The sequence below is a fragment of the Haliotis asinina genome, chromosome 15 (assembly GCF_037392515.1).
Source record: "Haliotis asinina isolate JCU_RB_2024 chromosome 15, JCU_Hal_asi_v2, whole genome shotgun sequence".
NCBI classification, from domain to species: domain Eukaryota; kingdom Metazoa; phylum Mollusca; class Gastropoda; order Lepetellida; family Haliotidae; genus Haliotis; species Haliotis asinina.
In genome coordinates, this window is record NC_090294.1 from 29,575,014 (window position 1) to 29,601,150 (window position 26,137).

Here is a 26,137-nt window from a genome sequence, read left to right on the forward strand (position 1 = left end):
ACAAAATGGGTTAATATCATGCTCTGCAAGTTACACATAGCATGATCTTAGGACATACATGTCCTCTCTCCATTTCCATTTGCACTGAAGTAGTTTAGCACTGTAGAAGTATGATTGCCATGTGGGGACACCACAAATGGGCTTCCCATATTGTACAAATGCAGGGAATCAAACCCAGGTCTGGCATGATGAGCAAATGCTTTGACCACAGAGTTACCTCTCAGTTTCCCCTTGCCAATGACTTGTACATATACGAGACAACTATGCAAACACCCTCTCTCATATATTCAAAAAGAATCGCTAAAGATGCAGGTTAGAATCATCTTCTGTAACCCATGCTTGTCATAAGATGCAAATAATGGGATTGGATAGTCAGACTTGCTGACTTTGTTGACACATCATCCTATCCCAATTATGTAGATATGCTGTTGATCACTGGACTGTCTGGTTGAGACTTTATTATGTAGACTGCCCCATACACTTGGGACATTGCTGAGTGTGGTACCCACTCACACATATTCACAAACTACCAAGAAGTCCATTGTGTTTATGGTTTATTGCCATATATTTTGAAAGGTACACTTTGAAAGTGAGTTGCATGTTCTGCATTCATTTACAACATTTGATATATACTGAAAACAATGTTTGTTTCCTTACAAAAACAATTCATATTTCTGAGACATTCACAAAGCACAGAACATTTGGAATTTTATATTGGAGAAAAAGGCATTTGTATAATATAGAAATAAGCAGAGGTAGATTATATTGGGATTGCTACAAGGCTCTTGAGTTCCATCGTGAAACATTCAGTCGGTGTACCCTGTGCGAGGAGACATTTGATTTAACCGTGACGTACTAATTGGAACTTACATCAAGCACTGACTGAATCTGGCCTTCATAACAAAACCTGTACCACTTCCATTTGACCAATTGGATCTCTATAATGCTCATGATCAGAACAGAATATTATTTGTGATCAACACAAAAACAACGAACAGTTAGTCAGAAGAAACAGACTGCAAAATATATGCAATGTCGCATAGAATGGGAAAGTTTATATATATATATGTATATATATATATATATTTATATATATCGTCAAATTTCAAGAGTGAAATTTAACATTTTGCATAACATGGAAGAATAGCTTAAACAGTGAAAACTTTGTGTAGTCGTAACTGTATTCAACTTAAATAAAGAAGACGTACATATACTTTATCCTACTTCAAAATGATGTGAAACGTTTAGTTATATTGCTAGTTCATAAAAGACATTAGTAGGTGAGGAGAGAGATTATACAGCAGAAAAGACCCTTGAGACGTTTTGCTCTAATTCCAAGTCTGATTCAAGAAATAGGTTCTTGAAAAAACAATTCATAGCCACAATTTTAAAAGTCGAAAACGTCCGTCCTATAGAAACTACCTCAATATAAAAATGCTCAACAATAATTAGTCTTGTAAGTTTATCTTGAATGAAATAAATGAATAAGACAAAACAATTTGATTCACGACATTAAAGAAACCCAACATAATGTTGTCCACCCAATAAAATTTTTATATATACATTTTTTTGTATTTAAGATAAAAATTCAGAATAAAAAAGACCAGAATATTAACCTGAAATGAAATGAATTTCTTTGCTATCTTTTGTACTGAGGTATTGATTGCAAAAATACAAGAAACAGTGAAGACAATTCAACAAATATATCTTCAAAGCTGTAACGCAAAAAGTGCACTGCTGTATATGTAGCATGAAGATGCTGATGAATTATGCAAAAAGCTTGGAAAAGAAAGAGAAAAAGTATTTAACATTCCTGAATATGCCATGACTTTGAAAGAATTAAGGAAAATAAACTGTACATGACTTATTTGAAAGGTAAACCAATGACAGTGATTACATCTCTGAACATTAAGGCAAATATGGTCTGACCCATGGTCTCAATGCTAAAATGTCTTTTCTTTAAACAATGTTAGATAGTTTAAGGTATGAGCTAGGACTGATTGCTGTCAAGAGAAATGCAAATCTGTTTGCCACAGAAGACACTTAAAGATGAGCAGGGTTTCCACAACCATAATTGAGTATGAATTCCACTGAAATATTCAACCAATGAAATTGATAGGTTTCCATAACTTGCTGATAGAATGAAACTTACATTTCAAATGATCATAACTCTAGTATTACTGAACGAGTCAGAAAGTCTTGACACAAAATTCACCTTGTATTTGTGAGTATGTTATTTCATTTCTTGAGTTGTCAGCTGCGTAGGTAACATTTGCTCAGACAAGTATTATGTATTATTATTGAGAGTGCTGGAACATGTCATCACTGAGAGATGACAAAATTAAAATAGATGGGAATTATTATGTTTATTTCAATTGCGCATATGCATAACAAAAAGTGTTATAAATCTGAATTATTTCAATAACCTTCCTTGAGCATGTGATGAATTGTCAAAATACTACAGGTAGGAAAATACTATGAGATTTATACACTTGTTATTAGTCTTGCATACATTGACTATCTGAAAACTGGCCGAGAAATATCGTGTGCGACAATTTACAAAAACAAAAATTGAGCGACAAAGCATTTTTTTACAGCACCAATGCAAGCAGACAAGATACACCCATTCCTTGCCCAGGAAAGTAGTCCAGTCTCACACAAAGTCTCCCAATTCTGTTCTCTCCTTGCAAAGTTCAAGGTATTCACAAACAGTGTGGGTGTGGCTTAGAATAGATCTGTCTCATTGACAGAGTAGTAGAGTCACAGTTTGTCCCTGAATTGCCTCAGTCCATCCAATGATGTATTTCTCCTTCATATAAACTTGACATCTGTCTGCAAGCTATCTACGGCCAAGCACAAGCTTTATGTACAGCTTCGCACACAATACGTTGAGGTAATGAGTTTTGATAGATTCAGAGCTGATAGAGGAGAGAAAAAGATTTGTGGCTATGTACAAATTCTATAGTTTTTATGCTAGAGTTTGCACATTTGTCTTTTCCCACAACACTTGTTCTTGTTTCCATTGAAGAGTTGGTGACAGAGGCGTCACTTGCCAGTTGCTGGACAGTTATTCTGAGTGGTTCCCGGCCATGTCCGTTGCATCGGCTCGGCATATAGGGCAGGTTCGGTTGGTCTGGAAATAACAACAGTTTGTACAGTGTTATTCATGTAAATAAGGATTTATCAAATTAGATGTTAACATACTGAAAGGCAGGTGACTGTGTATTATTTATTCAACATTTTGTAACATGAGACAATAGTGTGATTTTCCCCCCAACTAATGGCTGAGCAGTAATGAGCAGTAACCTATGACATCACGAGATGATACAGAGAAGGTGCTACAAGATACGAACTTTATACCATTTCTGTTTAACAATTTAATAACTAGGTGTTAAACCTGCAAAAGTGAATTTGTAAATCTTTCACAAGTTAATTTAAATGGAATTTCACAGACGTGAATTTAGTTTTCTGTTAAATACTCTGCGACATAATTTGATAGAAACTGTCAATAGTGTGATGACAATCAGCTTTCTGCAAGTCGAGCAAGGTCTAAACCATTGTGACAGAGGTATTCAATGTCTCAAGTTCTCTTGGTAGACTCACCTTGAGCCATTTGTCAACACATTTTGTGTGGAACTCATGGCCACACGGAAGCACTCTCAGCAGCTGGCGACTCTCGAAGTCACACATGCACACCACACACGATGTCTGGTCCAAGTCGGAGCGAGGTGTCTCACTGTTAAAGTAGTATGCTGGTAGCTGTTTGATGTCAGCCTTAGAAAGACCTCGCGGTTTGGCCTCTCCCAGTCGTTCCGCTAAACTCAACAGGGCCTGCAGGATATAGTATACAAATAAATAAAAGAAACACATATCTGGGTATCTGCACCTAGGGTTCAGATATACATGTATCTGATACTTGAGACCAAGAAGGGGCTCTCCTCAATCCTTCAAACACAACTATCCACACTGTAGCACATGTTTATCCAAGAACTTGTTTCTTTGACTGGCATTCTAGAAGTTGGGTAGATGAAGGATGAGGACTATTTATATGGAAAAGGAACTTCCTAATTCTGTATAGGCGTCACTTCCTTAGCAACGACAATAAAATCAATGTTGAAACATCGCTTATACAGAATAAGGAAGTTGTAGTCCATAAAAATAGTCCTCATCCTTTAAGAATTTCTTTACACCTCGAAATGGGGTGTTACATTTTACTGCTTGATAACAATGAATTGCAATTGAAGGGCAGTCAATTCACACAGCACACAGCGTGTTGTGATCATCAGCAAGCGAAGAAACAAAATATACACGTACACCTACCTCGTAGTTTTCCTCCGTTGCCTCATCTGGGGGATCTCGACCATAAGGAGGCACAGGCGGATTACCCAACATGGCTCTAGAGAAGAGAAAATATTAGTCAACCAAAGACATATAAGTAATGACACTCATAATCAAGACAGTGAATTGATAACTGATAACTAAAGTGACTACAGGCAATAGATAGACACAAGCCTATTCATCACACTAAAATCCACTGAAATGATGCACAATACTGAATGTTAAAACTACAGAGTTGAACAAAAGAGTAAGATAAAATGGCTTACAGGAAGTGAAGGAGGAATCCTGGGTATGGAGGTGGTGGTGGTGGTAGTGATCCACGTAACCGACTACGTCCTGCAGCTCTCCTTGCGTAATAGCGCTGATATGGACCCTGCAAGTAACACATTTTATTAAAACTTTTCACATAAAAGACTAGAAATTATTCTATCAATTAAAATGTAATAGCTGAGTTGAGCAGAGTTCCACAACGGCAATATTTCGGTAACGAGATAAATTCTTCATTCATGAGAATTTTATGTTCAAAGTTTATGTTAAAAAAACCCCACATATACAATGCAATACATTTTTTTCAGTTTGAAGTTGAAGATAGACTTTGAAATTTAAGATGATTACAAAACCTATTTGTGAAAAAAAACCCCCAAAAACCCAAAAGAACAAAACAAAAAAAAACCCCAACATTCCTTTCAAATAATCTTAAAATACCAATCAGCTTTTCTCTTACCATGTATATATCATGCGGTGTTGGGTGCACAACTGGCTCTTGTAAAATGACTGGAGGGGAGGGGTTCAGTGTTGCCCCAGGGTGAATACTAGTGGGGATGGGGTAATGTGGCCGGTGTTCTGCAATAATTTGCACATCTTCATCCTGAAACAAAGACGTCAAGTTTAATTTAAAGTCTATCATATATTCTGAATCAATGAGAAAATTTGGTCTGATTTATTATTATTTAAATCAGCATTTGTTTTCACCTACCCGCATCTGAGGTTGAGGGACATGTGGAAACTGTGCATGTCCAGTGTGCGTCAAGCCATGGTGGTGTGGCATCGGATGGTGAGGGGGCGGGTGATGTGTATGGTGCAGTATCGGTGGTATTGTATGTGGAACCGGCATCTGCTGCAGACTGCACGCTGGAATGTGCTGCATGCTGCATGACGGCAGCTGCACTGTGCATGCAGGAATGGACCATGTTGGCTGCGTGTTGCACATCTGCATGTGTGCGGCACTGCACACGGGCATGTGATGTGGACCGGTGCACACAGGTATGGCATATGGCGTCATGGTAACAGGTGCAGACACTTGAACCTGTGGTGCAAAAGATGAATATATGAAGAGATGTGGTTGAGAATTGATGATCAAGAAACATTAGATCAACAAGTTCTCATTAATAGCTAATGCCCGCCTGCTAATTTGCACATGAATAATGCATACCTTAATTCATACACTGACACAAGGTTAGGTGATACAACGAGTTGGACATAGGCATCTCATTTCATACTATTGTTATCAATTTCCGGAAACATTCATAGAGACAAGCAGAAAATTGAATCTATGAATAATATATGAGAGTTTTCAAAATTACAGCGGTTAGCTTATTTCACCAACAATAATATCTTTGAAAGGTTGTGACCTTTTAACCTATCACAAATGAAGCATCATGATGAAGGTTGATAAAGCGTACCTGATCTACATCAATGACAACAGGATGCTGGGGGGACTGGCCAGGCAGGACGGCCGCAGGATGGAGTTGTCTCCCTGTCAACACAGGGGGTTGGAAGGCGCGACGTTCAGGAGATTCGGACTGTCGCAATGTGTTGCGTTCACGAGCTGTCCTCCTTCTAGTCCCAGGGCTGCAACATAAGGGAGTATTGTAAAGCTAATGCCATGTTAATACCAATAAAATTATCACCTGATGCAAACATACATCAGTCTAACAAAAATTCTTTGTTCAAGTGAATATCCTACACTGATGACTGAAAACCTGGTAAATGCACTGTATAGTAGTTTGTGCAAGAGAGTGAGTGCAGCTAACATTCACCTGTTTCAAACATGGCGACTGCAATACAGAAAAGATGAAATACATTCTGAAATATTCTGTTCATAAATAACTAACAATTCCCAACATGTGACTGCATTATCATGGACGGCCTTATATATGAAGAAAAACACGCGTATCACAAACACGGCCAGCTGTGACACACTTCAGTCACACATGTTCCAAAGTAAACACTGGGACAAACTCGTCAATGAATACCTGGAAAATTTCGACACTAATCCATTCTGATATTCCATCAGTATTCTCCTAGCTGTAATGGCCACATCCCTGCTGAATTTACGCTGCAGTCGCTTTGAATCCAGCTGAATATTTGTGGTTCTTGCAAGGTCTCTTAAGTGAGAGGCCAGCATGGGAGTTACTTCCCCTACATCAACTTGTCTCAGCAAGATCAATGCAGAGTCCTCCAACTGTTTTTGTTTTGACACCAGCTTCTGAACAAAGTTGGTGAGAGTGGATCTCAATACACATTCAACTGGCTGGCCCAATATGCGAGAAATGATCTCCAGCTTCTGCTGAACTTTCTGCATCTTCCTGTCCACACATATTCTGACGTACAACCAGAGGTACAACTCAAACATATACTGGGAGTGAAGCTCTTGATAAAACTGCATCAAGTTATGCTGCGAACACAGTTGGTAGAGATGTTCGAACACCATATCATCCACCAATCCATCCACACTGATCAGACCAAAATCCCTCAGATGCCTATCGAATGATGAATCCCTTTGTCCATACAGAGGTATCCCACCTTCAGCACGAACTGGGCGACAAGACTCCATGATACCAGCCATTGCTGGCCGGGTAGGGACAATGGGACTAGAAGCTTGCCTCTCGTTTAATTCAAACAGTGGATACAACAGAATCCCCGAAAAGACACAATGGGAAGGACAATAGTCTATTTGTGGCCAGCTCACACTGTGTGCAAGTGTAAGCAAGTCATGCGAATCCGTTGATGAGATGTTTCGACCCGTCAACGCTGTCACACTCCCTACACATTGTGTAGGTCGTCGCACCCTACTCACAGCATGTGCGGCATATTGCTCGGGGACCTCATACAATCCTTTATTTAGGGTGGTTTTCAAACTGTGAGCATAGCTCCATCCATCAATATAACATGTCTCCACACAGCCACAGCTGTGCTGCAAGTCCAGCAGATTACTTCCTCCTAAATCCTCCCTGGAGGACTCACAATGATCTCGGCCATTACAAACCCCATATTCAGCTGGTAATAATGAATATATCTTTTCAGCAACTTCTTGTAACCTTTCTTCAGACAGAATAGAACTGATGTTTGTCCTTGTTCTTTGGGATGATAAAATATCCCAAGCTATGTCAGAAACTTGATTGAAAGCTGTGGACCAAATCTGAGATTCGGTTGAACAGGCCCTATCAAACTCCATACGAGGGATATAGCACGCAGGCTCATTCAGGCCTGACCATACAGGTCTCCACAGAGGATCAGTGATATCTGAAGTAAAAGCTGTACTCAAATGGATTTAACTGCTGATGGAGGCATGGTACTCCCTGATTCACTAGCAATGATTCAGAAAGGGAACTTTCCCTCAACACCAGCTGAATCATAACGGCATCCCTTACCCAAAGAACACGTTTAATAATTCCTGACTAATAAGCCATTGACTCATTAGTAGAGAAAGCCTGCATGACTAAGTCCTCACTGTAGTTGACTGTAATGAACACAAACAGGCTGTGAGGAATAGTAACTAGCTGACAAGTCAAGTTTTCATCTACAACACTGTTTGGCAATTCCAAAGCATAAATTAACCCACACTGGTATTTATTCTGTGTTTGTAATTACAAAAATTACATGATCAGAAATGTCAATGCAATTTCCACTGTTGGCTACTTAGAAAAAGGTTGTTTATTTCAAAACCTTCAAAACCATTCATATACAAGTCTGTTGTGGTAGTCTCAGCATGCCTGTGCATGCAGCCAAAGAAAACATGAATACATATGTCACCTGTGACATCATGCCACAATGATTCAGCTCTACAAGTGACATCAGCACCTTTAAATGACATCACAAAGGACAATACACTCCCTGATCTTTCAAGAGTTCTCTCCCTTTCCCCAGCACAATAATAAGCTTAACAACACTCACTCAAGCATGCATGAAGCCATTAAACCAAGCATCCATTCAACCGAACAAAAATATTTGAAAGGATGTTTTTTCAAAGATCCTTTAAAATCTTCTGCGCAGTGACATTCAGTGGGCAGCTTCCATCAATCCAGAATAAAGTAACGTATGCTTGAATTTCCTCCAAACTACCCCCATTATATAGTGATCTGGCTACGTGCCAGATATGTGGTTTCAACATTGAATGGAAAAACGAGCTCAATGTTGAGGGATGTGATAAATATTAGCCAGGCCACATGAGACTATAATCATTCGATTTATCTAGCTTGCATAAGCAGGGAAACTTTAGCACGGCACAATGTGTGCGTCCAGGTGTCCTTCACCTTGATATTACAACAGGCTGTTGGGGCCCTACATGGCGGAGTCATTACCTGCATCGAAATATTCTTCACAATGGCCCAGCAAGCACTGACCTATCTTGACCTTTTAATCCAGTCTGATGGATTAACAAGGGCTGTCCATAAAGAGGGAAGTGTTCATGGTCTACCAGCTAAGCCTAACAAAAGTACTGGAAGACACTGAGGGAAACTCAAGTACTGAATACTGAAAATAATTCATTACTTTAATTTATCAGACTATGAAATGTTTGACATTTATCTAATCATACTCATAATTTAACCTACCAAACCATCAATCACTCTGACACTGCCTAATTTGCATAGAGCTAAGTAATGAATTTTGCAAAACACATGATGGAAGAAAAGTACATGAAATTGATTGCAATTGACAAAATAGCTGGCATCTTTCTCAAAGCTTAAACTGAGCCCAAATCAGCTTATTTGTTCTTATTTCAGCTTAGAAAAGGCATAAATATTTAATAGATTTTCTTCTGCTTCATGCAGCTAGCTAAGAAAGTTTTTGAGAGCTAGACTTTGGCTGAAACTCAAAATTTCCAGCATCTTGAAAACATCACCCGAGGAAATGCACAAATTATCAAAGCTGCAACCACAAGCTGAGCTGAGTGGAGAGAAAGCGGCCAACAGCTGAACACTAGTCAAGTACCTCATTATACCGTCACCATCTGTATAACAACAAATCAGCCTCAGTATAAGACCCTCCCTGCCAATGACCTTGCCCTTGAAGAATACAGCAAACCTCCATTATATGGATTCCTAGCCTTTCCATATTCTCCTTGATTGGGCGACTGGCAATCAGAGAAGGGCTTCACAGCTTGCAACACTAGTTAGCCGAGGCCTTTCTAGCTTGGTAGTGATGACTGTTGACTAACACATGACACATTATTTAGAACCATACAAATCTCTCTAAATTCTTCTGTTGTATGATGTTTATTTTATACAAATTTGTCATAAAGAGCAAGTTGGACATGAATCTTTCATAAACCAGATTATTTTTTTTTAGTTCATTAAATTTTACAGTCTAAATTCATAGAGCAGGACTTTCAATAATAAAGAACAAACTTTAAATTTGCCAGTCTGATCCTAAATTGTTCAGTTTCAAGAGATAGCTTTTATAAGTATGACATTTTTAACTATACAGGAGTAAGGTGGTATCCTGCTATGCTACCCTGATGAAATGATAAATATCCTACACAAAACTAATTCACAGAACAGTCAGGTGTAACCAAGGACCACATGTTCACTACGATCTCAAGACAGAACTTAAGTATAGTTCACTGGGACACCATGTCTCATGTCCTGCTGAACCAACATGGGCATCCAATTGTTTGCTTGGCATTCTAGGAGTTAAAAGGCGCTGTCATCCATAAAGTTGTACATTTCACTCTTGGACATCAAAGTTGAGTCCAAGCATTCAGTTTGGACAGACTCAAAAAATATCTGCCTGAATCTTGCAGGTTGTTACCATATAACAGATATGGTTTCTTTTGTTACATAGCACACTCTTCTCCTCTCTTGATAAGCAAAGGCCATATACTCTACCTGATGACCCCTAGCTAAACGGCAAGAACCCCTCCCAGTAACATTTCCCCTAAGTGTAGCTCATTAGGGAAATTAAGCTGAGGATCAAACTCGTATTGCCTTGTAGCTGAATTACAAGAACAAAGAAAGTGGATTTTGTTCCCACACAACCCACAGGGAGTAATTTTATATCCCGGTTAGCATATGTTACATCTTTAAGAGAAGCTGCTATTTCAATAATTTTGTAACTGTTTCATTTAAACAGAAATTCTGGGAAATAATCAATAAAACCTGTTATTTATAATTTCTGACATTTTCCTGAAGTAATCCCCACAACACAGTATCCCACAGCTGGGATGTTAATTCCAAACAGGGAATATTCACGGAGGAAAAAAATCAATTGATTTTACCATATTCCAAACAATGACTGACTTGTGCAATTAAACATTCTTTATCACTAATCGATAATTGTTCTATTATGTAGAACTGTCCAAAGAGGGTATTTCTTTACATGTAAAGAAACTGTTGCCATGTAACATATTTCATCAGTATTATGTAGTGTTCATATTTCATTGAAATAATTTTTGAACGAACTGTTTCTGAACTTCTGTTAAACAGAGGGAACTTCACTCAATGAAATGGTTACAATTGGGACATTTTGTTCAAAAAAAAAAAAAGATGGCCGACAGAAAATAGGATTAGCTCCCTCAGCTTGGTGTCTTGGAAGGACTGTCTCAACTCAGAAAATTTGGTGTTGGTCATGAATTAATTCAACATGTCACAGCAAGGAGATGGATGGCCCAAACCAGCAAAGCCCATTGGCATACGAGTGGTTTCCCTTTTAACTTGCAGCCAATCAGAAGGGCCTGTGAATCACATAGGAGCACGATTTATTTACAGATGCGGGTCAAATCACCCTGAAGCAAGTTTCTAATGGAATCCGGTCTTCCATCTTTTTTTCCTATAGGGTTTTATCAGAACACACTTCTCCTCTGTAGACAGCTTCAAGCTTAAATCTGGGTAGCTAAAAAGATTGGACTGATGTGGAATGGGATTTGTAACCCTGAAACACATAAATTACGTGAAACACATATCAGGAGTGCCCCTGGGTTATCTGCCTCCAGAGCATGAATATGAACTCAGAGGGACCTATCTTTCTGTGGGCAAACATACATTTTTAGAGACACGACAGAGGAATTTACCCTTAAAAACAGTCATGCTTAGTCAACTTTGTATCCTGGAAATACACTACAAAATACCTCATAGATCAATGTTTTATATAATCTTCTAGATGGTATTACATTTGGTTTTGATTCAAGTCCTGTTTTTATCAAAACATTTAAGTTCAAATTCCAGGCATCATCCCGGGGTAATTCCCCTGCCATTTTGGATCAAATTTGCCAAACTAAACCTATCTAAACAAAATTAAGTGAATGCATTCAACAAAAAGATTATTTTTTAAACTCAAAATCTTTTCAAAGCATAGAAATCTATAACCCAATTCTTTTATCTCTGCTTTGTTCATCAAACAATGGAAGCAGAATAGAATTCCCTCAGGGAAAAAAAACTTCAACAAGATCCTTCATTTGTGCCACAGTGCCTCCAGGCAGACTTGCAAAGTTATCTGATACCCCCCATGTGACAACATGGACTAGTCCAGCACAACAGATAGATTATACCACTGCATTGCACAAGGGCATATAGATAGGAAAATTAATTGATAACTGGTGTATAGGAGGAGCATAAAGATGTCACAAGGCTAACTTGGCATTCATGTGACATCAGGTATAGTTAATGTCAGATGTTAGCAACTAATTTTAGCCAGGGCATTTTATTCTATAGTCTGTTTCAGGTATTTTCAGCAGGCAAAGACAGTGATTTATGAAGTATTTCAAGATAATGCCATAGCAATTGATCATGATTAATTCTTCAGAATATTGTCATGAACTTTGATGGTGATTCATAAAGAGGCCACAAAATGTGCAAATATTCAAGCTTACATTGTTCTGGGAAGGTCAACACTATATCCATCAACATTTCTTGGTGTGTTCCTCAGCTTCAACTCACAAGTGGCAAGGAGTCAGCAAGTGAGTGAGTTTGGTTTACCCCACTTGTAGCAATATTCCAGCAATGTCACAGCATGGGACACCAGAAAGGACTTCACACATTGTACCCATGTGGGGAATTGAACCCGGGCCTTCGGCTTCATGAGCCAACACTACTAATGTAAGATACTTCACCGCTCTCACAAGTGTATAGGGCATAGAGGTAGCCATGGAACGCTTCTTGAAGGCTTGAACACCATCAGTATCATGTGACAACAATAACAATTGAATTACACAGAAAACCCAAGCATAGTAATTATTAACAGGCACTTAACTATGACATCTCTACAACAGACAGCTATTTACTAGTGTTCCATATTTTGGAATAGTTGACATTCAAACAGACCGTGATGTCCTAATGCTAAAATAAAGCCAGTAAACCAGGGTATGATTCTGAAGACTTTCTTCAAAACCAAGTACAGTGGAAGCTGTCTAATCCGGCACTCACTGGGACTGAAGAAATCATCCGTTTTAGACAATGTGCTGGATTGTAAAACTGATGATAAATGTACAAGCCACGGAAGGGACTTTGACTTTATGCCAGTGTTGACGATTTACTGGATTAGACTGTAGCCGGTTTTGACAGCTTCCACTGTACTGATAACTCTTCTAAATGTAAGCATGACATGCTTCAAATTAGTTTATGCATATAATCTTGTGTATATTACGCTTTTATTAGTAAATGGGGGCGCACACTATATGCCAGTTACATCACTGGGCCATTTTTGAAACTCACAAGTAGATCATGAACTTGAGCATATATATGAAAAATCTTTACCTCAACAAATACTACAACTCAAAGGAGCAGGATCACTTAGTGTTTCGGAACACACTATACACAAGTTAACAGTGTTTGATGTTGCTTTGTCTACTTCTGGGAGCACTCTTCCACAAGTTAAAACAAAGCAACTTCTTCTATTTGGCCCAGCGGGGTGGGGTGGTTTAGTGGTTAAAGCCTCATGTGCCATGCTGAAGATATGAGTTTGATTCCCCACATGGATTCAATGTGCGAACCCTATTCCTTGTGCGTCGTGCCGTGATATTGCTAAAATATTGTCATAAGCAACATACACCCATACTGACTCTAACCTGCCAAAGACAGCTCAAGATGTCTCTAGTTGATATCTAACATGCTTGTAAGCAGGTCCTTACCTTCTCCTTGCTCTGGGTGTGGTGCAGCGCTCGCCTGGTACTCTCCTCTGTGTGGAGCTTCGTCTTCGTACTGATCTAGCCGCGTCCAATATAGCATCCCTCTGACTACTAGGGGGAGGACTGGGAGAGTTAGTGAGGTCCACTATGGTCCCAGATGTTTTCCGCCGCTTTCTACTTGGACTTTCACTCTGGAGAAAGAAAAACATAACACCAATTTAAAATTTTAATGAATTTAATTTAAAACATTCAAGCATGTCAAGATTGTATCCATTGCCATATAGGCGACATATTGGACGCATGTCACATTCTAACTACAGTATGGTTGGCAAAAGTAAGAGCACATTCAGATATTTATCAGCTTAAGGTGCGCTCAAATCTATTTCCTGGATAAAACCAGACCTAAAAGGAATTGATTTTCATCCCAACTAGACTGCCATTATACAAATACAAAGAGAAGCTGACAAATGTCAAATAGATTAATTATATTTACAAAGTTTGAGAAAACACTGCATTTACTGAACATAAAGTCATTCCAATATTTATATTCACTGAAGTCTTTAGGTCCAGATACAGATTTGAAATGTATGCAATTTAGGAGTTGGTCAAAAACAATGAATCGTGAATGTTTTTAAAAATAAGTGTTAGCATAACTCGCAATAGATCCAAAATTCCATCTTGCAGAGGACGTGCAGTCATCAAACATGCATTGATATTGATGCATGTGTGTCAAAAGTTTGACATCATCTTCCATGGAATTGGGTGTTTGCAAACCTTAATGGAGCCAGCTGAAAACTTCAAATTGCACAGCACCAAACACTGACCATATTTAGAACCTGTGTTGAGTAATAATTAAGAATGAAATGAACTCTTCTGGACACAGACTGAATCTAAACCATGACAAATGTTCTGCATCACCTCTTAAACTCCAGTACCAAGGCGGCACAATGAATAGCCATGTGTGTGTAGAGAATAAAGATAGCACACACTGCCAGGAGCTGTGGTAACCCTGGATGCGATGTCGCTACCTGGAGGATGCCAGCTCACAGAGACATCACAATGGCGGGAAATCGGCAAGCTAATTTGGGGTCTTGTAAATGTACCTAGATTATTCTAGTTGGGTAGCCATGTGACATTTTCAGGAGAGATATTTGTGGGTAAATGGAAGCTGGCGATAAGGAGTGATATGAAAACTTCTCATCTCATCTGACCAGCTCTGTTTCTCATCTCATATGAAAGTGCATTAACATACATAAAATTAAATGATGAATGATTTTCATGATGTTTCAATAAATAATTCTTTGATACCATAAACACAGGTTTGCTTTACAGTGAAGGTGGTTGGTTTTCTTTTCAATGTACTGAGGTAGAATAATACAGTACTTCTCAAAAATCTCTTGCACTATTACCATGACTACTGCTGCAACCTATTGAGGAGAGTGTAACCTTCAGGTTACCGGTCAGCCTTAGAAACTATATTGGTACAGATGACACTGGGGTATACAATATGGTCCTGGGTTTTCTAGGCAAAGTAATGTGACATTCTGTTATGCCTCATTCCAAAATGGCCGTTACAAACTCATTTTCGATCAGACCATGCTGCGAGGTTCTCCTGTTACAACAAACAAGAAACCCAGCACATTGCCAAGCAAATAGCTTGTCATGCTGAATACGATGTGCTAAATATTCTTGAAATGAACAGAGAAAGATGAACTAAGCACGATAATGACAGGATGTGTACCCCAGTCGCTTGAGCAATAAGAGACACAAACAAGTCCTATTTCAAAAGTGGTGATGCTGGAGAGTGGTAATTGCTCCAACTTTATTTCAACACTCTGTGCCTACATTCAGATGCAGAGGTAATGTATCACACTATCCCAGCCCCAAAAGAAAGGTAGTTGCAACACACCACACTGAAATTGATTATCACACATTTCACATTTTTCTTGTGGGTTATCAACGAACAAGGCTGCAACATACATCTCATACTGATGAATTTCAACTGGAACACCTCAGGGAACCTTCAAGTTCAGAGGGAAGCCGGAAATCTTGCAAACAGGACACAAAAGAGGCTGAAGACTATTGGGCATGTGGGGGGATGTTTCTATCACTGCTGTCACATCAAAAGCCTGGTTGACGAGTGAATTTGCCAGTGTAATTGGCGGTGCCTGCCCACAAGTCCTCAGCTCTCTACACTCTGGGGGAAGGTTGCAGCCTCAAGACACCAACCCTTCCCTCAACAAGTACCTTCCACATCACTGACACACACATATAATAAAATAAAATTAAAATTCAAAGCAAAGGAATTTCCGTGAGTTTACTGAATATTTGTTATGCCATGACTGACAAGAGACTTACGATGACTAACAAGCAATATATCGAAACATTTATTTTGATCTTATTCACATACATTTGGTGGGAAATAAGGCTACTTCACTACTGTTCAGGTTACTATGTACCACAATTTCTACAAAGTTGATCAGCTAGATTGGATCTGGTTGATGTTTATCAAGCTAATATTGATCTTCTTAGTTGGAGACAAATAATCAATATGAAGGAATCAATTTTCCAAACAGCAATTGATACAAATTTCTAGCTGAGTGAACAGACTATTCTCCCCATGGAATGTTTGTTGAAGAAAAACTCAGAAAGAAGCAAACAGTTCGGTCCAGTGGCTCTGTGACTGACAGTTACGTCATTCTACTCCCAACCTAGCCCACAACCAGCCAACATCACAGGATTCAAGAATGTGGAGAGTGCGGACACTAGGCTTGGTGGGGATACAAATAAACAGTGTGGACCAGGGAAACAGGAGAAATGTTTAGTACAGCTGAGCTGCTGGTGGCTCATAGTCCTGTGTATGGAGAAACCAGCGTGGGTGCTCTAGGCATGAACCAGCTGTTTACTTTGCGACAAAAACTTTGAGGGAGCCCGTATCCCAAGCTTTTGAAAACTACCAGGCTTTCAGAAGGTCCTGAATGGCCCTTGTTAAGTGATTTTTAAGGTGTGCACGTGATATTGGATATTGGGACCCGCTCTCAAACGATACTGCAGCGGGCTTTGGATGAAATTAATTGGGGTCTCAAGCTGTTTTTTAAGTCCGCGACAACACTGAAATTTGTGTAGCTCGTCTAATATACGTACAGAGTGTTTGTTTAGAAGTTTTGAATTAGATCATAGGCTGATAAAATTCTCCAGTAATGCAGTTTGGGCTCTTGAAATGGGAAACTGTGTCAGGTGAGGAAAAAAAATCAGCTTGAAGTGGTCTGTGACATGTTTCAATGGAATGAAAAGTACACTGACATGTTTAATCTGCCAGGCAACTCAGTACATTCACGACAAATCCAAGTCTCAACTTACTGAATCTGTACATTAGATTCATTCACCAACCGATCTAAATCTGCTTCAATGTGGATGATTCAATGACTGAATTAGAGTCAAAAGGTCTAGCCAACAGTACAGATCAATAAAAACATGTCCTGATATAAAAATATGTGAAGATCATTTGAATAAAAGCAAAACAAAGATTTACCATTGACAGTTGAATGTTTGTTTTCACACAGTCACACATCCTGACAGTACTACTGTATTCGTCCTGGTTTCTTCTGTCCTGCCAAAATTCACTCCCTGGTTGTCTACGTTCTCCCTAGTTGAGTACAAGCTCTGAGTCTCACAACACCACCTCACACATTCATCTCCAATCCCACTATGACTGTCCTCTGTGGTGTAATCAACATCCTATTCCCTGCCCTTTCTCTTCTCCACCTCCACGCTGCCTCACCCCCACTCATTCCAGTGCATACCATAGGCAACAGCCTCACTCTCATACACAACATCAAGGTATGAGTTCATTCAGTTTTATCGGTCACTCACTCTGATAGCAGAACCACTCCTCTCTATACAGGCTTCGCACACTAACACACACACACAAACTGCCTGCTTATAGCAAGGCTGCCTTGGTCCATCGCCTGTAGTACAATCCCTTATTCAACCCTAACAGTACTAACATCACTGAACCCCCTATGGGCAGACCATTCAGGTTGCATACAATAGCTGGATCTACTAGGGACTGTGACCCAAGATAAATGTTGACACATGCCCCCAGGGGAGGGGCTCTAGACAGGGGGGAGAAGAGGGAGGGAGACAGAGAGAGAGAAAGAGAGAAAAGCTCATTAGTCCAGAGGCAGCCAGCCATGAAACTGTCAAAGTTGGCTGCAGTATAAAGGGAGAGAATTACTTAAGGGTAGCTAGGGTTAAAATTCCTTAATAATACCCATTGCTATAAAATCCTCATGGTCTATGGATTAGCTTAATACACCAACGATAGCAGCCAGCCTGCATGTGATGTCTCTCAGACATTAAAAGTAATCACTCATCATAAATTCTTGACGATTCAATCATTAATTCTTATCAATTCATTCATCCTTTCTTCCTTCCCTTTCATTTGCATTCAGTTCCTCCTTTTTTGTCCACGCTCTGCCATGGCTAACTATCAGTTACATCTAGCGACTGGTCTAAAGGAGGATTTACAATTTTTCAACAAATCCCTCATGGCTCAAGGGGCAGAGGGATTTCTGGCTTAAATAAAGGAAAAGATTAACTATTGAGTCCAGAACTTAAAGCATTTGAAGTAATTCCCTTGCATGGTGCGAAGAAACCTTCATACTAGTTCACTATCTTAAATTTCAACAGCTGCTTAATCAAGTAAGTACTTGAAACTTGACTTTGAATCAGAATTTTTAAATGCCATATATGCTACACTGTCATATTAGATCAAATTACGCCAAATGTATTGAACCTGTTTGAAGAAAAATTTGATTACAGTTGAAAACATATCCAAATGAATTTGTTTTCCATTACAAACAAATTTTAATGAAAAAAAAATAAATCTCACAATATATCTTTATATGTGACATCATATATGACTTACTTTGTCTACATTTAGGGGAGAGGTAAATATAAATCTAACAATATATCTTTATATGGGAACCTACATATGACTTACTTTGTCTACATGTAGGGGAGAGGTAAATATAAATCTAACAATATATCTTTATATGTGAACCTACATATGATTTACTTTGCCTTACTTGTATAAATAGGTCTTACTCTGAGGATCTTTACTAAGGATTCTGAAGCATAAAAAGAAAGTGAAAACTTACAAGTGTGCAAGCAGAGTTATATGTAAAATTCGAAGTTTATTCTTCAACATAACTAATTGATTAAGTATTTAAAAATATGCTTAAAAAAGTGCCCTCTCATTCCACAGTTGAAGTTTGGACAGAAACATCAGGAAACACATTTACATATTGAGAACAGCACAGTAACATTCATGAATAATTTCAACATTTTCTTTCACAACTTTGCAGCCATTTTTTTATGGCCTTCTAAAAATCCAGAACAACCATCTGGGACCATGGAGCCTTTCTTCATGAGACCTGATCATTTTTTTCAAAACTCTGTCATGAAAAACCCGAGCCAGCCTATAAGAGTTGTACAGTCCACAGCAAAGAGCTGTTCTTGGGAGGCCAAGTTAAGCAAGCTTCCCATTATCAATTATTCAGCATGGGTCAATATTGGAGCCCAAGACAAGTCCGCTGGAGTCCAGTGTGCAGGCGTCAACACTGACTGTCGCCTTCTTCAATTATTTCACAGGGAAATCTAGACTTTGTCTTCTCTCAGACTAGTGGTGTCCTAGTGTTTTCGAACTTGAGAATTTCGTTTGAAATCGGCTTTGTTTTCCCTTCCTTACACACTGTGTGACTCGTTGAACATGCGAGAGGCTTTTGTTTTAAGTGAGAATGTTTGTTTTGCTCTTTGCTGTGAGTAAGAAATTTGACCATGGAGCTCAGAAAGTTATTGTACATAACTGTAGGAAAATTTCTCATTGTTTCCCCATCATTTAAACATGGAAATATGTAGACCTCTCATGTTTAACAGCCAGTACAAATAACAAATTGTGAACTATGTTCAATTATGACCCACATCAATTGGGGAAAGAAATCAACGAAAACATCTGACAATAATATTCCGTCCAACACTTTGACTTTTCCATCCACAACTGGATCCATGTACCTTCCAGCAGTTTGATACAACAACAGTAAAACGTCTTCCATTGTGATTATGAGGACTGAAATGGAAGACACTGTTCTGTCAGCATCTGCCCACATGGTCACATCAAACATCTGACATGCAATGAATGGAATTTTTCGCTGAAGTTTGCTTATTTGCATATTGTCCATTTCTCTCCGGAAAATAAAACAAAAGCAAGAGAGTGTCAAGTCTAGCAGGATTCACTGAAGGCTGAATGCCTTTAACACTGATGTTGAGGTCTTTATGCAAATAAGCTCTTCTCATTCGCAAGCTGTCATCTTTCATTGATTGGCTCTTTTTGTGCAAAGTATGCAGCGGGAAAACTGGCCGATAATGGGGGTGGAATGCACAGCCATTGTACTGGTCATGTGACAGGACGTACGGAAAGGAAAATACAGGGACAATCGTGCGTGCAGTTCGTGATCGTCAGGTAGCAGATGAACAATGCCACATTGTAACTTGCGTAGGATGCCATATGCTGCCTTAAACTCCATACTTTCCCCTTCCAATCAAATTAACAGAAATTATCAATTTCTCGATATTTTTTTCCCATGGCAAAACTCCACATATTCGCCAAAGTGTTTCGCCTTCCAACGGACATTCGCATAATCAATATTTCATTGTTAGTCAGCCCGAGCCATTCTTTCTTAGGAGATAATTGGCAAGTCATTAAAAATAAAAAAGCCTGGATGAAATTCAATATCTGTAATAATTTCAGCAATGAGCATCCCCAGAGATGTTATCTGTTTTTCCTCAGGTAAGTAGTTGAAACAGCCATGCACAACATTATCTCTTCATATAGATCAATAGCATTCTATCTTTTCCTCTTTCACTTACTATTTCAATCTCTGAATTAACCCAATAAACAGTTTACAGTATTACAGAGCAATTTTTTTTTTTTAAAGTTGACAGGTGCCCCATACTATTTTTCTACATATTCAGATGTGTTCATTATGATTTATGTATAGTATCAGTTTAAGGATATCTTATGGTTCAGTACTAGATAAATATCTGCATCATTACATTTGCACAACATAAAGGGTTAAACTATGTCACAGATTTTCACATGTGGTACCCAAGATATTTTACCAGGGAAGTCTATTATTAAAGACCCTGCCAGGATGTGTTTTTCTCATGTCTCATGAAGATATCTTTTATCTGACAATTACAATGGTGAAAAATAGCATTTTGAAACTGAATCCAGTCAGTTGCTCCTTGACAAGGATCTGGTTGCACATAATCTACAGAATAACCTGTCTCATCTTGTTTCAAAAGAAAATATGAATTTCCATTTTAAACATTCATGTATGTCTGTAATGTTTATGAGGGGAAAACATTTCCTTGCCATATATATTTTTCGAAAAAATGATTTTCCAGGCAGGTATTGATTCTGAAACGAACACTGTCCATGTCACATTTATTTGTAGGTTTCAGATAAAAACTTGTAGGATCAATACATTCTTACTGCTTATCATTGATTTTCTACAAACATTTGAAATTTTTATGACTCTCACAACCAAACACTACAGAGATTGTGTGCTTGTATTAAACAAATCACTACAGCCTACTATCTGCAACAAACTATTGTCAAGGCAAACAATGTAAATTCCGCTCTTCCAAAACATGTACATGGACAAACACAGATAAAGGCATGTTTATGTCTATTTCAAGAGCTATGTAAGGAATTTCAGGAAAGGAAAATGTAATTGAACAACATGAAATGAACACTGATTTCACAATGATTACAGTCATCAGAGTATTTTCTTTACCTTAGAATCTCACTGCCCACTTGAGTTTTTCAAGACACCAAGTACTGGTGGACTACAAACGAAAGACTCTGACAACCTTACTGGTATGTAAGTTGGGCATACAGCTGCATAAGACTGGGCCCCCTGGAAAACATTGGACTAAGAAATCACTTTTTCAGCTGACAGCAACCTTTTTATTGGCAGGCAATGTGTACAGGGAGGACCATTAGCTTCACTGGACAGTTGGGTGCAGAACTCACTCTAACAAACTAGCAATACAATGTTCTTTTAGTACTGTCTCGTTATGAATGAGTCATTTTGTGAATTTTCAGTATTAATTGCTGAATTTAATACAATTATCTGGTAATACAATGTATTTAATTTTGATATGGTTTGGTAAATTGGTTTAAACATTTCTATTTCAAAGAAATCTGGATCTTTAATAGCAAAACTGGATTATATAAACACCTCTCTAAGTAATGTGTTGAAATTGCTGGTTAGTACATGTGTAGAGTACTAAGCATGACATACAACTGCATAATCGAAACAAGTAATGTCAGTATTTTGAAGTCAGTTGTACCTGTGGTAAAATTATACCATTAAAAAAAACTAGGGGATATTCTATTTTGCGAGCATACTACTAGCCAATGCCAACGCATATGAGAAAAGTAATATATTATCCATACAGATGAAACATTTCTAAATGAATGGAATAAATTGTCACACATCCCCTTGATTTCTCTTCATCATCTGTTTCCTACTTGGCTTCATCATTTACATTTTCATCTTGTAAATCCACTATCCCCTACATTTTTAATGGTATATTATCATTATGCAGTTATTGAGCTGTGTATATTGCAGTGGAGCGATCCTTTAGACTTGTGAATTTCAGCAGAGTTACTGTCACAGGATTTGTCTCTCCCACAATGTAATGGATCTCTCCATGTTTACACTATGGAATCAAAACTTCCATGAACTAGACCCACCTTTCTGTTTGAGCAAAACTCTGTGTATGTTCATTTTCAGTATGTACATGTCAGTTTGATTATGAGCTTCATTTTGAGAACAAGGCTGCATATGTCCATTTTTCTGCTCTGTCAGTGTTAGTATCATAACCTCATTTGAGGAAAGATCATTTTGTCCATCACAAGAAATGTACAAGCATCTATTTTGGTATCCTAGAGATGTTTTAAAATATTGGTTAAATGACAAAGGTATCAGTTTCAGCATATCTGGCATTTTACATGAATCATTATGAGTATGACTTTGTATGGCACAACACTAGAATACTTGACACACTACAGAAACATGGCAACATGACATGAAACATTAATGGCTTTCAGAATGAACGTGCAATTTGAAATCATGCAAAATTCATACCCCACATCTTAGTTACTTCTACATAAAAGAAGTAAAATTCACATTTTACAGATAATAGTTGGTGAGAAATTTCAATCAAGAGAAAAGAAAACCCACAATTGGTGAATTTAGAAGAGATCACATCAACTAAACGATTCACTGTTAACTTTTCCAGTGTTGTAGATCCACCGTATACATGCACCTACCCCACATATTGTAATTCCACACATTCTAAAACTGGTCTGGTTAGCCACAGTTTGTTGTTGGTATCCACAGTTATCGATCCTTCATCATCTCAACTTCCGAAACTGTTTCTTAGCTTGTCGATATCAAGGCAAGCCCTCGATCAGCAGGGTGGGGAAGTTTGGGTCTTGCAGTGGGGTTCTGTACTTTCATATCAATATCCACCTATCTTGTTGTCAGTATCCCAACCCTGCTCCTATGTATGCATCACTGTCATTACTGGCCAGGGAAACAGTGGAGGTAGTGTATGAGGTAGACAAGCCCCAGGGCACTGATGTGGACAGCCAGTGAAATTGACAACTGCCTGAGGCAGGTAATCCACATGGGTGTCATCAAAGGGGGGTGGGTGCCCTGAGCAGGGGGGTAGATTTCCTTGTCTCCCAGCTGACCTAGTTAACCACACAGCCAGAACAAAGTCCGGCTTTCTGCACCACGACCCGCACAGCAATTTCCGGGACAAAACATACACAACCCCTAAAGCATTATTGCACTTAGTAAGGCCTCCAGTACATTTTTTCCTAGACAAATTGGACCTTTACGAGCCATAGATAGTGAGGCATGAATGAGTTTGGATCAGGATGAAATTGTGTACAGGCACTGACATGAAATTGTCTACAGGCACTGTCATTTCCCTGCATTTTTCAGAAACTGTGTGTTCGAGTTAGGGTCTGTATTACTGGAACAGTGTAATATGCATGCAAGGAATGTTGCAGATTTCACTCACCTTTCTTGTCGGATCATCCGTAATAATTCCTGAGTAAATTTGAGGCGAGTGCTGCATCTGTTGACTGAGGTTACTATGGAGATCTGGAAAGCAAAATACAAACTTTAATGTCCTGCCAATTAGGGAATATTTTCAGTTGTGAGTAATTTAGCAAAACACAATTCTGTCAAAATAACCTAGCAGTTCATTCCAGCTTTTACATGGCTGGACATATCATGCATTGGCTTCACAAACTGCCATATGTGGACGTCAAGCTAGATCAGTCTCACTATGGCTATCCCACAAACTCAGTTGCCTAGGCAAAGTGAATCACCAGTAATGAACAAACCACTTGAGTGAGGGTAGATGTACAATGTAGTGAGAGAATACAATGAATACTACTGCCATGATCTCACAAACCTTATCAGCATAACATTTTGCTTACAGATCACTGCAATGCACTAACAAAACTTCCATTGCTAAAAGCATAAACAACAATTCTTAACATTTTTTATCATGATCAGTATTCCTGTTTCATGAGATGACGATATAAACTCCATATCTAATTCAGAATCCAAGTTTTCTATAATCTCCTTCTCTTAGTTTATTGTCATTTCAAGCATAACAATACCATACAAGAATTCAAGTGTGTCTGATACCAACACTTCAAGATGATATCCAAAATAAAACCACTCCAAGGGCTATGCCCACACCCGATATTCCCTTGATAACCTGATAACCCCCTTGAACATTATGATAACATTCCACCTTCAAAATAAAATATTTTGCAATCAGTTGTCATTGTCTCCAGCAAGCTGACAGAATGCACACCCATTGTTCTCTAATACTGTTAGGACATTTGAGCTTGTGTTTTCTTATGCTCTTGGAGACATCACACTTTAAACACTGATCGAAAACAGATTTTGTTCCTTGAGTTATCACATGACAAAATAGTATGCTTACAGATGAAATCTGCAAGACAACTGAAACAACCCCATATAAAGTGCTGCTTATACACCTATCTGTCATAATGAAGGTCACAGGGCATAGGTTACATCATCAGGTGCCATTAACACATGTTATACCAGGAAATGGTCAATTTCAAACTGGTAGCCTGGTCCATGTCAAACTGGTGCTGGTCAACTTCAGCTGGTCAGCAGATCAGTGACAGGTGGCCATTACTGGAGAAACAAATTACACACACCCTGCCGTGAGTCTTTCATCTACTGACCTTACACAGGACATCAATTTCAGACCTTAACCAATCAGGCCACTTTTGTAATTAAGCATGGTCACATCTTTGAAAAGGTCTTAGAATTATCAGTCTTTTCAGATCCATTTTGCAAAACAGACTGTGTAACTTGAATATCTACTAGCTGTTTTCAAAGCATCAAAGCGAGGAAAAGCAACCACTTCGCCCATGAAGGCTAATTTGAAGTGGGTCCCTTGCGCCTTCTTACACTTAAATAATTGTAATCTCCAAAGTGACTCAATTTCTACTTAAATACACAAGGCAAATAAGTAGCGAAAAAAAAAAAAAAAATTACCATAATTACTCAAGTAAATGCTCGAGGGTTAAATAGTTTTTCCCAATAAAATTGTAGGTGTGTATTTGTGGAATTTGATAGTGTTACCATCCCAGAAGTATAGACTGTAGGAAAAAGGGACATTTCTATGCAGACTAAGCTTTGGTTCAATACCACTGTTCTACACATACAAGTTTGGGGAGATTTTTTATACTGAACAATGCAAACCATACCAGTCATTTGATAGCAGCATTAATCTGCACTGAGCTAATTTCTCAATGGTAAATGTCTCCAAACTGGCCCTTTAAGATATCTTCAAGAGGCATATGTGAAGGATAGACAAGACGTCTAATTTAATTATTATATTCCTCAAGTAGGAAAGAGACCTGAAGATTCTGATATTAATGTGAGAATTCATAATTAAAACACAAGGCTTACATTTCATTGGAGAACAAACAGTGGCGTTTATGCATAAAGTCGAGACACAAAAATCTCAAATCCCTTCCACACATGACACAGCAGACATGGTAATGTTTACCACACCTATATACTGTATGAGAAAACACATTATTATGACATTCCCTAAAAACGTTGATGATAGTATTTGAATGAACACCAAAACAGAATATTTTCAAAACATATATATATCTAAATGTTAAGATTCCAATCACAGTTCTGTAAGAAGTGACTTGGTCTGGAACTTGAAGACAGTTCCTCCTGAAATTCTTCCACTTTGTGACAATAATAGCTTGATGTTCCAGGTTAGTGCTACAGGCATGTCACC

The 26,137-nt window shown here is 38.5% G+C and overlaps 1 protein-coding gene across 10 annotated transcripts in view; it reads right to left on the reverse strand.

Annotated features, from left to right (window-relative positions):
- Positions 1-2,353: 2,353 nt before the first annotated feature.
- The window catches only part of LOC137266179 (E3 ubiquitin-protein ligase RNF38-like), a 78,051-nt gene continuing 54,267 nt past the window's right edge, over positions 2,354-26,137 (reverse strand). For 4 of the 10 annotated variants that reach the window (XM_067801668.1, XM_067801669.1, XM_067801674.1 and 1 more), the window contains 9 exons: positions 23,849-23,931; positions 13,685-13,872; positions 6,021-6,189; positions 5,315-5,644; positions 5,063-5,206; positions 4,605-4,711; positions 4,315-4,396; positions 3,604-3,831; positions 2,354-3,133 (listed from right to left, as the gene is read on the reverse strand). In XM_067801668.1, the coding sequence (XP_067657769.1) occupies positions 3,068-3,133; positions 3,604-3,831; positions 4,315-4,396; positions 4,605-4,711; positions 5,063-5,206; positions 5,315-5,644; positions 6,021-6,189; positions 13,685-13,872; positions 23,849-23,931 (1,397 nt within the window). In that variant the 3' untranslated portion in view covers positions 2,354-3,067. Of the gene's footprint in view, positions 3,134-3,603; positions 3,832-4,314; positions 4,397-4,604; positions 4,712-5,062; positions 5,207-5,314; positions 5,645-6,020; positions 6,190-6,593; positions 7,883-13,684; positions 13,873-23,848; positions 23,932-26,137 lie in introns of those variants that run through there. The other 6 variants (XM_067801670.1, XM_067801675.1, XM_067801676.1 and 3 more) reach the window with 3 other exon arrangements.